The following is an 18,727-nucleotide window of genomic DNA, read 5'->3' on the forward strand; positions in this document are numbered from 1 at the left end:
TTATGTTTTTTATTTCTTAATTTTAATGAATTTTTCTCTTTTTGATATATATTTGATCTCAAATTTTAAAAAATAAATGAATATAATCATTTTAATTCAATCACACTAAATTTTTGTTATGTATTAAATACATCGGCTGATATTGAAGAGAAAAGCTGTCAAATAGCGTAAATAATTCAAATATTATTATAAAACACATTTTTAAAAATTAAAAATAATAAGATAAATAAGATTTTATAGTAAATTTTTTTTACAATCATAAAAAAATTATCATATTACCTCACATTATAGCATTAAGACTATATCAATCTATATTTTCCTTTTCTTCTTTTTTCGTCCTTAATATTTGAATTTTCATGATGATAGTTTCAACAAGCTTGACCTATTATTACCCCTTTTTTTGAAGAAGGGGCAGCAACATAAAAGAAAAAGATGAAGCAGGAAAAGGAGGAGGGGCAAAACGGGGTTTTAACAGGCGTAAGAAGGTGGTCAAAGAACGTTTTAAAATTGAGTGTGATAGCTGTGTTGTGTGTGTAATGTACCTCGCAAATAACACGCAAAAGAGAGGGTCCCACACCGACTCCAATCTGACCCAGAAACAACATTCTATTATTTTCCCCTTTATATACACCTCACCCTCCCTTATCAAACTCTCTCAACACACACAACACCCAAACCCAAATCAAAAACAAAACACATTCAAGACCAATTCCAACGTTTGAATTTTGACTCAACACAAGCTTTTTTCCAACATGTCTTGCTCCGTCGCGGTTTCCAATTCGCCGGTCTTCTCCCCCTCCTCTTCTCTCTTCTGCTCTAAGCCTTCCATCATCTCTTCTTCGCCCGAATCCCTTTCGCTCTCCCTCTCCCACCTCAAACCTTCCAACACTAACACGGCGTCGTCTTGTTCTTCTCCTTCTGCTGCGGCTGCTTCTTCCTCTCCTTCTTCTCCTTTTCGCCTTCGCCTTCCCAAGCCTCCCTCTGTCTTCTCCGCCTCCTCTGCTTCCTCCACGTCCCCCAACGGCACCGTTTTGAAGAGGAAGCGACCGGCCAGACTCGACATACCCGTTTCCTCTCTCACCTTCGGGGTTCCGCCCACGCCCTCCGCAGCGGCGCGTGACGTCGTCGAGGCGGAGGAGGATGGCTTTGGGGTGTACTGCAAGAGAGGGAGGAGGGAGTACATGGAGGACCGTTACACCGCTGGGAATAATTTACGCGGTGAAAACAAACTGGTAAGAAACTTTTCTTTTTGAAAAAAAAAAAAAACTTTGGGGCTGGGGTATGTGTGTAGGGGTTGAGATCGTCTGCTTATGATTATGGGGTGTTTTTACGAACTGGGGTTGTGGAAAGTTTGAAACTTTTTGCCTGAAATTAGTATGGGTCTGATTAAGTTGACTTGTTACAGAATTTGAAGGATCGAGATATTTTCTGTATGTTTTTGTTGTATGATCCTTCTATTGGTAGTTGGTAAAAGTAATAAAGAGATAAAGCCTATAATTTGATGTTTTTGAAGTTAAGAAGTTCTTTGAGTGGTTAACGTGTTGGATTAAAATAGTTGAAGCAGAGAGATTGGGGTGATTATAGTGTGTGATGTGTATTGAGGATTGATTAAATATGCTCCTGATGATGATCATACTTGACGAGTTAGATTGATGTGAGTGTAATTAAATCTAACGAGAAATTTTTTTTTGTGATCCTGGCAGGCTTTTTTTGGCATATTTGATGGGCACGGAGGTGCCAAGGCTGCTGAGTATGCTGCAAATAACTTAGAGAAGAATATCTTAGATGAAGTGATTATGAGAGATGAAGATGATGCTGAGGAGGCAGTGAAGCGTGGGTACCTCAACACAGACTCAGATTTCCTGAAGGAGGATCTCCATGGTGGCTCTTGCTGTGTGACAGCATTGATTAGGAACGGCAACCTTGTTGTGTCCAACGCTGGTGATTGCCGTGCTGTCATTAGCAGAGGGGGTGTTGCTGAAGCCCTAACATCTGATCACAGGCCATCAAGGGAAGATGAAAGGGACAGAATTGAGAACCTGGTAAGCTTCTATCTGTGATAGTATTTTCTCTGTTGTTATTGGAACCACCTCAAAATCTTTGAATTTGGATTTGTTGGTTCTTAAGTATTGGAATTTTTGTTGTAGGGTGGCTACGTGGATTTATGCCGCGGTGTTTGGAGGATCCAAGGATCTCTTGCTGTGTCTAGGGGAATTGGAGATAGACACCTGAAACAATGGGTGACAGCAGAACCCGAGACCAAAGTTCTCAGAATTGAACCTGAACATGACTTGTTAATCTTAGCTTCAGATGGATTATGGGATAAGGTATAGAACTTGAGACCTCACAGTTTCTTCATGAAAAGTAGTGTTCAATTTTGTTTCTCATGTGTTGAGTGATTAACTAACTGAACAAGTTTCTCTTTCTCATCCTTTCAGGTTAGTAATCAGGAGGCAGTAGACATTGCTCGTTCTTTTCTCATGGGCAGCAACAAATCACAACCATTGCTGGCTTGTAAAAAGCTTGTAGATTTGTCTGTTTCACGAGGCTCCATGGATGATACAAGCGTTATGCTAATCAAGTTAGAACACTATGTTTAAAGTTTCGTTAGCACAGCAGAAGAAGGAAGTAGTGCATCAGGTTTTTTTAGATTGCAGTTGAGACCCCCATTGAGGTCCAGATTGCATAACAGTTTATGATTTTTAACCTTGGAGGAGGTGCCTGATGATAGAGTAACCAATTCTTTTCTGTATATATAAATCTGACGACATCATTGAAATTTTTTGTACCTGCATAGGGGTGGATATTAACAACATCTAGTAATTTTTTTACCATAGAATGATTGATGTAGTAAGCATTCATTACTATTATTATTATTATTATCATTATCATTACTATTATTAGTTTGGTAATTCATTTATTTTTTGGAGATATTTAAATTCAAAGTTGTAGAATGATTCAATCAAGGAATCTGTCATAATTTATGAGGTGCCCAAATTTAGCCTTCTTTCTATGAATTTGTCAACTGATTTTAGTTAGATATTGAATGACCAGTAGGCTGAATAGTGAGCTTCTGACTTGAGAATTTGTCAGTTTTTTATTCAAGCCGGTCTGCATCAATGCAGGAGTTTCTTTATCCCTATGAATAGTTTTGGGCCTTAATTTGTTTCCTGTGTTGCTTCCAAGTTCCATCATCACTGAGTAATTATCTCAAACATTTGGCGACTTTGCTTCGAATCCACTCTTCTACAACGTGAATATGATCCCTTTAACACGGTCTATCGTTATACAGAGATTCATTTGAAGATATTTACTTAACTTCTAAAGCTAATATCGTAAATTTGAGTTAGGTAGATGTTGATGAATGGTGCTTTATATAATAGAGATTAGTTAATGAAAAGGCCCACGAGTGCATGAAGATACTTTAAGGTCATACTGAAGACACGGAAAGAACTTGACTGTTGATAAAACAAACACTTGATTCATGTGAAAAACATGTTTAATAATTGTTATTCAACCCTCTTGATATTTAGGCTTAGGTTAAACCGTCTCTAAACCTTATTCACTTTTTGTTTTTTTTTCTACTTGAGAATTCTATCTTATCACTACACGTTAGATTCATTTTCTAATACTTTCTGGATCATGATTCCTGAGTAGTATATTAAGAATTGCCAAAAACAATTCAAATATTAAAACCCTTAAAATTGAAAAGGAAAAAACACATATATTCACCGATTTCCTACTATATTTTTCGTTTCTCAAATGTTTGTATTGATTAATTGATTAATTTAACATAAGGAAAACAAATAAATTATTTCATAAAATGTGTCGTGAAAACTAATGTGAACGTTACTATTAATCTATAACAACTTATAAGCAGCAGCGTTGGCAGATGTTGACCGACCAAGTTTCTTGTCCGTTACAATTACTGACTACGTGTCCTGCCGACCACCGAATTGGAAAAAAATATGATGAAAGCGTAAAATATTTAGCAGCATATGTCCGTTGTCATGCACACTGAATATAATGGAACAACCACTTCATAAACAATGAAGAAATCACCAATTTTCTGAGATCCAAAATCAGGAAAAACGCTGTTTGTGTTTACACAAGTATTTAGAAGTGTAGACATATTTACAGCTGATGTAGCAGCAATGACAGATTCTGGAGGTTAAGTATTTTCTATTACAACTACAGAACATAAAAAAAAAAATAAAAAAATAAGAGGATAATTGAGCGTGTATGAGGATGTTGACAATATAATGAAGTGATGATGGTGACAGAATAAGAAATTTGTTGTGGCTTGACTTGAGATTGACTTGGAGGCATTGAGAGTAGTTGCATGAACACGCACATGACACGTTGTGGTTGAGGGATCCTTCGCGGAAGGCACAAGAACGTGTTTGTGTGTGAAGTGTTGTGTACTCATGGGGGCACTCTCCCAAGTCCAAACAAAAACAAATGACCTTTTGTTTGATGATCCTCGTATCGTATGTTAGAGATGTCACAGTGGTTTGAGAAAAGGGGAATGTGCATTGCATGCAACCAAACCCCAGCGTCCAATCACCAACCAACACTGTGCATGTATCTATCCCCTACCTTACGCCAAGTACTAAACCATTTCGTTTCACCAATTTGATTCTTTCAGAGGAGAATCGGTCATCTATATTACGATATATATAATTGTTGTGAAACATGCGCGTTGTGTTTTATTTTTGGATTATTATTATTATGAGTTTTGGAAGAACCTGCTTTATTATAATGCTTGTCCTTCATTTGAATGAACCACTGCAATCAACTAGGTAATTGCAGACTCATTTATGATGTTTACCCAAGAGATTGGATCTGTGACTGCAAAAGCAAAAATCTTACAAATATGAACAAGTATGAAATGAAAACACACACAAGTCTAACATATTAATTAATGTGATGGTGATGACCTATTCAACTGTGTAAAAATTTTATGTTCGTGGAATGGAATATATAATTTATCTTGCGTTCATAACAAGATTGGGTGAAGTCTGAAGAAAAACCTTCCCCTGTGAAGCCTGTGTAATATTATATACAGAGAATTGAAGCAATGATTAGGATAATAGAAGTAATTAGTGTCTAATTCTCAAAGCAGAAACGAGAGAAGTAAAAGTGTTATCGTAAGAAAAGAGTTTAACTATACAGTTATATTATGAGTAATGATATCTTACCATTTTACATTGGTTTGCGTCTTATTTACTATATAGTTATATATCAGTTAAAATATCGACTTAGGTGAGAATCTGTTTGAGTTCCCTCACGATTTCTTTGATTATATTCTTTATGTTTTTTACAAATGTAGACTTGGGATATATAGCTGATATGTTTGAACACATCAACCCCTTATAAAAAAATTAAATATCGTATCGAATCGAAATATAATGTTTTAAATAAATGAATATTTTATCACTTTTTAATCTAAGGTAAGATTTCTAATTTTCATATAACACGCTACGATTAAATTTGAATTTATTTTATTTATCTTAATCATATTTAAAGTGTCATAATGACCCCATTTCAATGGAAACGCCTCAATTATTACATGAATTAAGAATCATTAAGTTATGGAATTTAAACAGAGACATGCTTTGACGTAGAGATAACAAAGTGAGCTACTTAACACGTTACGGACCGACCTAACATAAACTTATGAATTATATAACATTGGGCTAAGATGCTTTAATTTTAGTTGGTTTCTTAATATGATGATTAAGCCTAACCCCCTAAGTGGGTTGTAGTGTTTGTGGGTCAGTCCACTTATTTTGTTGGATGATTTTGTTTTTCTTCTATATTTCCTTGAAAATTTAATTTTTAAATGTACAGTATAGTTTTTTTTATTTATTTATTTACACATTGATTTTAAGTATAACGAATAAAACACAGATAATTATTTATGTACATTTACAATATTGAAAAGTGATACTAATCAATCATTGTAATTCTTTTAGATGGAAAATACTTACATATCAATCATCTAATTACAATTTTCTTTTAAAGTAGTAGTTTATATAACTATATCTTTAAATGACATGAAATGTTTAAATAAGAAAAAATGTGTTCTTAGATGGAAGAGCCATAAATTTGTGTTGTTTCTTTTATCTTGTTTGAATTGAAGAGTGAATTTGAGAAAGAGGAAATAAGTGGAGTGGATTTGAGGAAGTGGAAATAAGTGAATTTAAGGGTGAAAAAAAAAAACAGAAAGAATAAAGTTGTTTGGATCAATCAATCAAGATTATTTTTTATATTTATTATTATTATAATTATTTTGTTATTATTATTATATTATTTATTATTAGTTTTCATAATTATTTTTTTATTATTTATTTTATTACTGCAATTATTATTTGATTTATTATATTGTATTGAATTTTAATCTATTAGATTTGTTTATTGAAAAATTATGAATTTGGTTTTTAAAATAAAAGTTAATAAAAGAAGCATACTTTCCCCTCAAATCTTCTCATATAAGAGAGGAAAGTTGAATGGAGAATTTTGTTTTGTTTTTCGTAATTTGTTGTCTCAATTTTTTAACTTTCTTTACATTTATGTGTTTATCATCTCCATAAACAAACATAACATTAAAGAAAGTTGGAGGTGAAAGTAAATGAATTTGGGAGTAAAGTTGGTGAGTGATTTAGCTAATGTGATAAATTAAAAAAAGTTTTAATAAATAGAAAAGAAAGATTACATAATTGCTTTTGATGTTAAAGTTAAAAATAATATGAAATAATTTTTGGATTGGCTAATTTGTTTTAAACTATTATTTAATAATTTTGAAAAAAAATAATAATAAATAAATAATATAATTTATATGGTATAAAGAAAATAAAATATTTAGATATTAATTATTATTGTGGTTAAAAATTTATTGACATGTATTTATTTTCGTTTTAATAATAATTGTAAAAGTTATATTTTCTTTAATTCTATTCAAAGCTTTCATTGAAAATTGTGGATCTGAGATTTTCTCTTATCAATTTTCTATTCTCTAATTCATAAATGTCAATTATAGGTCATTGCAACTCAATTCATCACATTAACAAAGGGTTTAAAAAACATTTCACAAACATTGGAATCGATTCCATCAACAAGAGAAAATCAACTCAACGCACTCAACGCATGTGAAGGTAGTCTAAAAGTGCATATATCACTCTCAAAACTCCTCATCTCATGTGAGATCGAATGCGAAAACATCTCGCTTATCCGCTCTTTCACTTTCTTCCAAATCATTCTCAAAACTATAAATTTTTGGATAAGAACACGATGTAAAAATCTTGTTTGAATAAATCAATAATAAACTTTGATATCATTTAAAAAAAATGAATTTTAAATCTAATTTAAGCTCATAAAATTGCCTAAAATAAAATAAGATTTATATATATCAATATATTCTAACTTTACTGTATTTCTAAATATTATAAGATTTTTAATATATTTAATTGCAAAGTTTGAAATATTGTAAAAGTTTTATACTATCGTAAAATTCAAAAAGTACAAAAAAAAAAGAAAAAATGAACGGTGTAACACATGTGTATCTTAACATTTGTAAGTAACTTATTAGCAAACAAATTAAGTTTCATAAAATTTATATCAAACGAATGTAAGTTTGAGACGATGCTCTAATGAGTGATTTAGTCTTTTTGTTAATCTATTTCTCAATAAAATTTAATCAGAAGCATTAGCTTGAACATGGTTAAGCTAGCTGGACCCAAGTCCGATTATGAAATGGGTTTTTATCGAATCCTTGGATTTAATTCAGGTTCAAAATTTAGACCCTATATCCTATATATTAGAAAACGGGTTAAGGTCGTAGAGTTTGAAATAGTATAAAAATTACAATTGATGCTATTTAAATATAAGTTTTTTTTTTGTCCCATAATAAGCTTACCCAAGACGTGTTGAATACAACAACTGTTAATAATTGTTAAAGTGTGCTAAAGTATACGCTAAAACAACAATTTAACCTATATGCGTCTATAATTTAATTTTGAGGTAAATAGTAAGTTTTGTTTCTAAAAGTGTGAAATATGATCAGTCTAATAATTAAAAGCATAAAAATTATAAAAACTTTCTAAGAAGTGAAATAGGTGTTTGTATTTGGTCCTATAATTTAATTTAAACTATTAAAATTAACATGTCCGTACTTAATTAAAAACATTTGAAATTAATTTTAGGAATCAGAATAAGGGTAAGTGATTATGTTTAATTAGTGAGTGAGGGTATTCAAAACTGAGCTAATAAAAAAAGTCAATCAAAAGTCAATATACATTTATTATATAGATCTTTTTTTTTTTCCAGCAAAAAGGTTTATTTCGAATTTCAAACTAAAAATGAAGAAAATGAACTGATACCAAATTCGAGCTTTTGCTTGTTGTCTTTAAATGTAATGTTATATGAATAGAGTTAATAAATAATTAAGAAACATGTATGAGTGTATCTCTTAAAGGTTATTTTACAATTTCATCATGCTATAAGTACAGTTCTATTATAATTATCGAAACATAATAAAAACTTATATAATTACAAAATGATCTTGTTTATTTATGAATATAAGAGAAAGTTAAAATTATGCATATAGCTGTAATTATAAAAAAAAATAATATAATTTTTTTCATTTAATGATTTTGTACGGTAAATGACTTAACAATTGTGTTTTTTTTCTTTATCAACAACAACACAAATATATTATTAATGGCACAATGGCTGTTTCTCTTAAATTACAATATTATATTTCATCTAAACATGTTTCTGAATCTCAATCTCTCATATAATTCATTTAGACTTGTAAAATCAATGTTGAAAAGGAATTTTTTTACATTGATCCTTTTATAACTAATTAAAACCTTTTTCACTTACTGCGTTATCCAACTGATTCTAAGATCAATAAAATTTTAAAAAAAGTTTCTACGTATACGTATTAGCATGGTTTTTCTTTTAAACAATGACACTTAACATGCAATTAAGAAGATCCCATATATAATAAGAGAAAAATGACAAATTAAGAATACTAATTCTCAAAGAATAAGGTATACCATATTGCCAACAATGTGTTCCTCTTATCCAAGACAAGACAAATTTTAATACCTCACCCTATCTCAATTAATATACTAATCTAAGAAAAAGAATCACCCAAATCTTATAAACATTTTTTTTAATACTATTTCTAACTAATGTGACGCATCTCAAGATACATGATAAAACGTGGAGCAACTATATTAGACTAAAAAAATAGTAGATGTGAGAGTGATTGGAAAATACCAATCTCAGAAGATTCATTATACTAGTCCTGAAATAGTTAAGAAAATCTTAGTAAAAATTTTCATGGCTTATCTTGTAATGCAAATTTATAATTATTATTTCTATTTTTATTTTTATTTAATAGGTTAAATATGTTTTTTGTCTCTTAAATTTCAGTAAATTTTGGAATTAATCAATTTTGAAACATTAGAATAGTTTAGTCTTTCATATTTTGAAATACGTGGATTTAGTCCTTTTAATTAAATTTTGTTAAGTTTCGTTGACATTTAAAACGCGTTTCATAATAGTATTTGACTTAACATTAAAACAAAAATGTCTCAAATATTATAAACAACTCAAATACAATCCTGAAATGCATACGAAACATCAAATAAACCTAACAAAATTTGATTAAAAGGACTAAATCCACGTATTTCGAAAGATTAATGACTAAATTGGTCCAAACTTTCAAAATGAACTAATTCAAAGATTCACTGAAAGTTAAGAGACCAAAAACATATTTAACTCTTATTTAATTGAGTAAATAATGTTTATGTGATATTTTGATTAAAAACTTAATTAGTCGGATTGCACCTACTCTTATTTAGATGTATCAGTTTGGTCACCGCTTTTAAAAAGATGTTAATTGCGTTCTAATTTTTAAAAAAAATACCTCAATTAGGTCATTTTAGAAAAAAAAAATAGTAACGACATGTTACATGTCGATCTATGATTTTTTTCACTTTATTTTTAAAATTATTTTTCCTATTTTCCCTCTCCTTCTCCAAACCTACAATCCTTTATTAAGAGAGAAAAATAAAATCATCTTAAAGAAGAAAAGAGAACAAAACATTGATGGTGTTGTTTCAATTATACAAATTAAAATTTGGTTTTAAAAATATGCAATACAATATAAATTATAAAAGCAAGACTCCATATGCAATTGAATAACAACACTAAGTTTGATCCCACGAAAACCATTTTTTTATGTTATATTGAATGAACCGGTGAAACACAAAAATTTCGTGGTTTGACATCGCAGAAGTGAGAAAACATTGTATATGATGTTTGTAGCAAAATGAAAAGCTTGGTGGGGCAATTTAAGTGTTCATACTAAACAAAAGAGAGGAAAAAAAGGGAATGATTAGTGTGATGTTTGCATGGTGAGCACAAAATATGGAATGTTTTGACTGCATTTGCACAACATGGGCTCATCACAAACCATTAATGACCACTCTTTTGTCCCTCTCTTTGCAGACAAAGTTCCGCACCATCACAATTTGCAACAAACCCGTTTTCCATCTCTTCCAAATTTTTACGCACATCTCAATTTTCAAGTCAACAAATTAGAACTACTATTTTTTATGCCAGTATTGCTAGAAAGCATATTGGGGATAAGCAATATGGATTACACGTCTTTGCTTCTGATCATTAAATGGCTTTATCTGCTCCTTTAACAGATGAAAAGGAAAAAAAAAAGGGTTCGATGCTTTGTTTTTAGTTTCAATTTGACTCAGTGGAGGCATAAAGAAAATGGCTGAGCTAACGTTCAGAAGTTTTTTTTTTTTTTTCTGGTACTTAGACCAATTTGAATTCTTTACGAAAATAAAGTGAAAGAATCGTAGAATATTAGAAATGGAAAATTTTTGGTGTTGGTGAATGTAGTTTGTAAAAGATGTGGACACCACACACCGCGTCACATAAATAGATGATGCGTTGCGGCAATATGCAAGTCAAGTCATGAAGCACGTTGCTTAACTCTAATAACCACCACCTTATCCAAACCAAGTACTTCACCGAGTAACCACCCTATATTATTATTATTATTAGTATTTATATATTCCACTCTTTTTCTTCTTCTCCTTCGTGTCTTCGTGTCAAAGGATCAAAATTGAGACTCCTAAGAAACTATGTTCCAACGTGTCACTTTTTCCTTCTTCCCAATCTCCCCACATATTCGTGGACCCATTCACAAGCCAAATGGCAGGGTTCTAGAATTCTAGTAGCTACTCCAAAACCCTTCCAAAATAATCTACGAATCCATCTCCAAATTGAATCCCTAGTTTCCCTTTCAAATCATTTTTTCAATGCCAAAAGTCGCGGTTACGTGGACACACAAACCCTTTCCGTAACGCTTCCTTCAATTTCTAAACTCTATTTCGGTCAAGTTCAATTAATTTCTAAACCCTTCTAACCACATTTGTTACATTTTTTTTTGTAATTTCCCAAAAAGAGTAAGCCAGCGCGAAAATAAAGTTGGGGAATCGAGCACTAACTTTGCTGTTTAAGGTGAAGTATTGCATTGAGTTGAAGTGAGGGTTTGGTGCGTTTTCTGTCTATAATTTTAGGCAAACCAAACTAAAAATTGAGATAATACACGGTGACACCAGGTGCCACATAGTTTTAATAAGGAACCGCGTGCCCAATTTTTCCACAAACATCTTCTGAACTATACCATCTATCAGATTTGGGGAGCTTACCAGAGTCCCAACCCTTCACATGCAAACAATTTTCCGAAACTACGCATCCGAATAAAAATGCGAATAAATAAATAAAATATTGTAATGGAATTGGGGCGATACACGTCACAGGCTTGTAGTTAAACTAAACCTTCCACTTACTAAAGCCACACACAAGCATCTACATCCAGACATCTCCCAATTCATCTCCATTACGAGTCTCTAGCGTTGTCTCCACAACCCCGTGGACCAACACATTTCTGCCACGTGTGCCTTCCCCCATCCACTTCAATTTTACCACCACCACCACCTCCTCCTCCTCTTCCTCCACCATGTTATGCTCTCTTCCCTTTCCCAACATTTAACATCTACCACCTCTCAACCCCTTCACAACCACATGTTCCAATTAATATTCCCACGCAACGCGACAATATATAACCACAAAATCAACTCCTTCCATGTCCTAATAATTGTAATAATCAATAAAAACCAATCAATTCGATCAGAAAAGAAAAGGAAATAAAATAAAAATTACTTTTTACATTAAGTATAATTAGATTAAGTATTGGGGAAAAAATTGTAAGTAAATATAGAGTTAATGTGAAAAGTGGTGGAGTGACAAGTGGAATGAAAAATGAATGATGAAGTGGTGTGGATAAGGATTAAAAAACCAATCCATAAACCCCATAAGAAAAGAACAGTGTCCAGTGCTTCATTCCCACAATCCTTGGTTTACGTCAAAAACATTACCGCCCAAAACTTTCAGATGTCCATCTCAACGTCACCACCGCTTTTTCTTAATTATCCACTTTCATAAATGCCACGCTGTACAACTTTTTTTACAAACACCGAATGTTATGTTATGTTGTTGTGTTGATAGAACTAACAAACGTCCAAACACCAACGCACTGCCCACTACGTTGCTTATATATACCCCCAAAGGGAATCCACATACAAACGTCAATTACCGCACTTTACAAGAGTTCCAAGTGAGACATAGGGAGAGAAAGAAAATTATTATGACTTCGTGGCTCAGAGGCAAGTGCGTCGGGAGGGGCGCGTTCGGCGTTGTCAACGCGGCGGTTTCCAGAGCCGATGGTCGGGTATTCGCGGTGAAGTCCGTGGATCGTGGGGCGGGGCACCCGCGTCAGCTGGAGGCGTTGGAGAACGAGATTCGGATTCTCAAACGCCTGCCGTCGCCGCACGTCGTGGCTTATCTCGGCGACGACGTCACGTGCGAGCACGGCGGGACGGCGTCGTTCAGGAACCTTCATTTGGAGTACATGCCAGGTGGCACCGTCGCTGATCTGGACCGCGCTGACGTGGACGACAGTTTAGTGAGGCGCTACGCGTGGTGCCTCGTGAGCGCACTGCGTGACGTCCACGCGCGCGGCTTCGTGCACTGCGACGTCAAGGGGAGGAACGTGCTGCTCTCCGGCAACCGTGCCGCCGCGAAACTCGCTGATTTTGGCTCCGCGGTGGAGGTCGAAGTCCCGCGCGATTTGTTGCCACGCGGGAGTCCGATGTGGATGGCGCCGGAGGTGGTGCGCCGGGAGCGGCAGGGGCCGGAGTCAGATGTGTGGTCGCTCGGTTGCACGGTGATCGAGATTGTCAACGGGAAACCGGCGTGGGAGGATCACGGCGTGGACACGCTGAGTCGAATCGGTTACTCGGACGAGTTGCCGGAGTTTCCGAGCAAACTGTCAGAGCTGGGGAAGGATTTTCTAGAGAAGTGTCTGAGAAGAGAATGGAGAGAACGGTGGAGCTGCGATCAGCTGCTGCAGCATCCATTTCTGCTTCCTTACGCCGTAGTTGAATCGTCGCCCCGTTGCGTTCTGGACTGGGTTGACTCGGAGTTCGCCGAGTCAGAACATAACGACCTTGAACAAGAAGGAGGGTGGTTAGAATTTAAGCGCAAGGAAAATTCAGTTAAAAGTAGAATTAGTAAATTAGCAACAGAATCGAGGGTAAATTGGGAAACAGAGGGTTGGGAAGCGGTGAGGGAGGTTGAGCTCAACGAAGAATCATGGGAATCAAGAACAAGAGGTGAAAGCGAAGAAGGGGTAAATTGGGAATTTAAGAATGTGGTGAGCGTAGGGAGTTGTGGGGAATGTTGGCATTGTGAAGGGGTAAATCGGGAAATAGAAGAGTTTGGTGAGGAGTGTAACAGAGGTGGTGGAGGTTGGAGGTGTGATAGGAATGGGTTGGAAAAGGTTGGTTGGGTTAAGGGAATTTTGAGGATTTACTGTTGTAAAAGTTTGATACGATGTTATTTGTTGTATTTAATGTATTTAAATACATTATGGTTTTGCTTTATTTATGGTGTGTACCTGTGTTTATTGGAAAAGTGTGTAATGCAATTGAGAGAGACAATAAATTGGGTGGATTATAGAAGAAATTGATTAGGTTGGGTGGTGTGAACTGTGAAGAGGGGAACAAAACAATGGTCACAGTTGGACACATGATGGCAATGATATGGGAGATCTGAACTCACAAATTCAAAATGAAAACCTAGAAAAGGTTAGGCGAAGCAAATACAATGAGGTCATTAGATGATCATAATGAGACCATTGATTAAGTGTGGAAATCAGGCTAACTTTCATGAATTGATTCTTTTAATTCTTTTAAAACATGCCAAGAGAGATCTTGTACTACCAAGTACAATCTTTCAAAATCTTATTCGCTTTTTACTTCTCTTAATTTTGCAAGTCTAATAAGGATTTACAGATTAATTTTTACCTTAAAATTACTTTTAAATCTTGATTAGTTAGAATTTAATTATTAAAATTTCAAATACCAATAGTTGATGTTTTAGTCAAAAACATTAATTGAAATCATTAATAAAAAATAAAATAAAAACATTAAAAACAAGAAGTTCTCCTATCCTTGAAAATTTTTTGTGTTTTGTGTGTTAGATTACCTAGATAGTTTGGATAAAGTATTATTTTTTGTTTAGTTCACTCATTACGACATACATAATGCAAGTATAGACATGGTTTCATATGAAGTGACACAAATCATGTAATTAATATGATTCTGCTAATTAGGTCGTTACACTTAAAATGCTTATAAAACATTATTAAAAATTTATACTACAATAAAAAAACAGAGAAGTTTATGAAACAAATTAAGTATTATGCATGCATAATGTTGATTAAAATAAATTAAGTATTATGCATAATGTTGATTAGCGATAATCATCACAAGAAAAATGAGAAAATTATAAGAATTTAATGAATTTAACGGTAGCTGATACAAAATTTTTGTTGAAGTTAAGGAACTTGATGAGGCTTTCAAGCTCGAAGTCCATAGACTCGTCAATGGCGATGGTGACCATCATAAATGAAATGCAAGACTTCAATTAGAAGGTAATTGAATTATCCTTTGTATTTTTCTCATAACTTTATTTTATTATCAACATTCTAGAACATGTTGAGGTGTTATTTTCTATTTTTTTCTTTTATTTTTGGTTAAATTATCCTTTTGGTCCTTCTATTTGTCATGAAATTTCATTTTGATCCTCACGTTTTTCGTTGTCTCAATTTAGTCCTTATTTTCTTAAAAATGACTCAATTTGGTCCTCACCGTTAACTTTGACTAGACGGTGTTAAAGTCAACGTCATGTGTCAATTTCTGGTTTTTTTGAATTTTTTGAATTTTTTTTGAATTTTTTTGAATTTTTTTTTCTTTTTGACACTTGTCACTTCACAGTTTTGTCAGGTGTCAAAGTGACTCAATTTGGTCCATATATTTGTTTTTAGTTTCAATTTAGTCTCTATATTTGTTTTTAGTTTCAATTTAGTCCCAATTTTTATAAAAATGAAGCAATATTGCTCTTCCTCAAATTGACACTAAATTTACTTTTTTATAAATTTTATGATGATATTCTTACTAAAATTAACGTTTTTATTAAATATTTCTATAAATATTTTAAATTAACTTTAAATTCTACGCAAAACATTAGACTTTGATTTTGTTTTGAACTTGAAATTTAGTTCCTAAATTTATGTGTGAAAAGTTATTTGATTTTTAATCTTTACCAAGTTTGTATAATATGATACACTTGATGCCTTTATATATGATGACAAAATTGTTAATTTTTGAAATTAAGTTTGGGGTTTAACTTTGTTTAATAATAAAACTAAAAAAAATTATTTAAAAATATTTTTAAAAATATTTAATAAAAATGTCAATTTTATTAAGAATATCATCATAAGTTGTATACAAAGATTAAATTGAGTATCAATCTAAGGAGGGACAATATTATTTCATTTTTACAAAAAATGGGACTAAATTGAAACTAAAAACAAATATAGGAACCAAATTGAGTCATTTTGACACATGGCACAACGGTGAAATGACACGTGTCAAAAATAAATAAAGAATTCAAAAAAAAAAAATTCAAAAAATTCAAAAAAAAAAATCAAAAAAAAATTAAAAAAAAATCAAAAAACCAGAAATTGACACGTGGCATTGACTTTAGCACCGTCTTGTCAAAGTTAACGGTGAGGACCAAATTGAGTCATTTTTAAGAAAATGAGGACCAAATTGAGACAACGAAAAACGTGAGGACCAAAATGAAATTTCATGACAAATAGAGGGACCAAAAGGGTAATTTAACCTTTATTTTTTTTATGTTATAATGTGTAGCTGGTAGTTTATGTTAAGGATACACACAATTTTTTCTTATCATCATTCTTGTTTCAACCTTCATCCATTTATGGTTTTCTTTTATCTTATTAAAGCTCGACTTGGAACTCAACTGATTCCGTGTCAAAATGTTAGATGTTTTTGGTTATGCTAACCTAACATGACCTGATCCTTGTCTTGATCCCTCAAGTCCATATCATATTCATTATAATGAGAAACCATCCTCTATCTCTATTTCTCCAGCTCTAGATGGTAGCAATTACCTTTCTTGGTCTTGATAAATTAGAATGGCCTTGATATCCAAGAACAAGATGGATTTTCTAACTAGTAACATTCCTACACCAGATATCCATAACCCTTCCTATCCCTCTAGGGAACATTGTAATACTTTGGTTATGTCTTGATTGTTAGTTCCTTATCACTACCCATTGCACAAATTACCATCTCCTTGGGTCGTGAACAAACATCTGGATAGATCTCCGTGAACGTTTTTCTCAAAGTGATATACTCCACATCGCAAAGCTCCAAGAAGAAATATATTGTCTCAGGTAAGGATCTCATATTGTTAACGATTACTTTTCAACACTCAAATCTATATGGGAGTAACTTGATAATTTATGTCCTTATACGAACTACACTTGTTTTGCAAAATTGTATCATCAAGAAGATTTTATCATACATTTCCCAAAAGGTTTAGGGAAGCATTTTTTTGTTGTTCGTTTTCAAATCCTACTTATGGATCGTTTTCCACTTATTGACCACATGTTTTCCATGATTATTCAACAAGAGTGTCACAACTCTTCGTCGTCAATTACTGATGAACTCAACATATTTGTCAATGCTACTTCTAGGAAAAGACATAGAGGAAGCACCCTTGTAGGACAATCCGACGACACTAATCAAATTTTCTCCAACAAAAAATGTGTCTATTGTGGTCGTAATGAACACATTGTAGACATAAGCTAGAATGGTTATCTCCTAGGTCATTTGCGATATCTGGGACGGTGATACTTCCACAATAAAGATAGTTATTCTCCTCTCGCTATGTTAACAATGTTGCACAAGAAAAGGACTCACACTCCTCAATGACCTTGAGTTCTCTCTCTAATGGGCTAGGTTATGGTTTCACTAAGGCTCAATATCACAGTTTTTTTAGTCTTCTTCAGCAATAGAGCAATGACCCAGTAGCCTATTCTCAGCCCAAACAGGTTAATCTTACCCAAATGTCCCACATTGGCACCTTTGATCCCAATAATATGGGTCTTGGTATTTCTTTTACAACCACAAATCATTTAATAATTGTATACACATCACACCGATCAAACAATACCTATTGAATTATTGATTCAGATGCCACTAATCACATCACTTGTTCTTTTGATAACATAATGTAATTATGACATAAAAATATAGAGGATAATTCTAATTGAAGTCTTGCATTCGTTTATACATGGATAATTCTTCTTAAAATTAAAAAGGATGTTCACACACACATTCAAAATTTGTTTTTTAAATTGAAAACAAATTCAATCTTTTCATTAAATACACACTTAGACAATGGTTCTGCATTTCTTCAAAAATATTTTTTGCATCTAAAGGAATTTTTCATCAAACAAGTTGTGTTTATACCCCTCTGAAAAATGGTAGAGTTGAGAGAAAATAATAACACATTCTTAATGTTGCTAGAGCTCTTATGTTTCGATCTCAACTTCTAAAAATTATTGGTCATCATATGTTGTTAAACATGTTGTTTATTTAATAAATCATACTTCATCCCCATCATTGACAATAAAACTCCTTTTAAATTATTACACAAACATAATTCATATTTTTTTTATTTAAAGATTTGTTGTTGTTTGAGCTATGCTTCAACAAACCTTCCTCGTAAAAAAAATTAATGTTCATGTAAAACATGGTGTTTTCTTAGGATATAAAACATGAACCAAAGGATATATCATCCTTGATTTAAATAGTAGAGAGATTTTTTTCTCTCGAAACATTTTGTTAAATGAAATAGTCTTTCCTTTTATAAAATTAATTCTTATGACTAGCACATTAATACGCAACTTGTTGTTCTATATATCACTGGTTATTGTTTCTTTATCGGAAACTCTCTAGTTTCGTAGAAAATAAAGATGCAATCTATTATATCTCGCTCTTTTGTTAAGGCTGAATACAAAGCTTTGGCATCTACAACTTGTGAGTTTCAATGACTGATTTATTTACTTCATGACTTACATATCTCTTGTGACAAATGTCTTGTCTTATATTGTGATAATTATAGTTCTTTTTACATTGCTGTTAAACTTGTGTTTCATGAAAGAACCAAACACTTCAAAATTGATTGTCAT

General features: G+C 32.8%; 2 protein-coding genes across 2 annotated transcripts; both read left to right on the top strand.

The window, feature by feature from the left end:
* The first annotated feature begins 640 nt into the window (after positions 1-640).
* Positions 641-2,903, top strand: LOC114194482 (putative protein phosphatase 2C 25). The gene is made up of 4 exons (XM_028084735.2): positions 641-1,232; positions 1,704-2,042; positions 2,148-2,327; positions 2,439-2,903. The coding sequence occupies exons 1-4, from the start codon at positions 753-755 to the stop codon at positions 2,598-2,600; spliced, it is 1,161 nt and encodes a 386-aa protein (XP_027940536.1). The 5' UTR covers positions 641-752; the 3' UTR covers positions 2,601-2,903.
* Positions 2,904-12,525: 9,622 nt separating this feature from the next.
* On the top strand, positions 12,526-14,348 carry LOC114193591 (mitogen-activated protein kinase kinase kinase 18-like). Its single transcript, XM_028083460.2, has one exon. It carries the CDS (start codon positions 12,584-12,586, stop codon positions 14,126-14,128), a length of 1,545 nt encoding a protein of 514 aa, XP_027939261.2. The 5' UTR covers positions 12,526-12,583; the 3' UTR covers positions 14,129-14,348.
* The last annotated feature ends 4,379 nt before the right edge of the window (positions 14,349-18,727 follow it).

Source organism: Vigna unguiculata, chromosome 8 (assembly GCF_037176805.1).
Source record: "Vigna unguiculata cultivar grain cowpea cultivar isolate G323 ecotype 2 chromosome 8, ASM3717680v1, whole genome shotgun sequence".
NCBI lineage: Eukaryota > Viridiplantae > Streptophyta > Magnoliopsida > Fabales > Fabaceae > Vigna > Vigna unguiculata.

Bases quoted from the DNA above. Each gene is read 5' to 3' on its own strand.
- LOC114194482 (XM_028084735.2), top strand. From the start codon at position 753: ATGTCTTGCTCCGTCGCGGTTTCCAATTCGCCGGTCTTCTCCCCCTCC. The intron at 1,233-1,703 runs GTAAGAAACTTT...TGATCCTGGCAG, and splicing joins TACGCGGTGAAAACAAACTG to GCTTTTTTTGGCATATTTGA. The intron at 2,043-2,147 runs GTAAGCTTCTAT...TTTTTGTTGTAG, and splicing joins GGGACAGAATTGAGAACCTG to GGTGGCTACGTGGATTTATG.
- LOC114193591 (XM_028083460.2), top strand. From the start codon at position 12,584: ATGTTATGTTGTTGTGTTGATAGAACTAACAAACGTCCAAACACCAAC.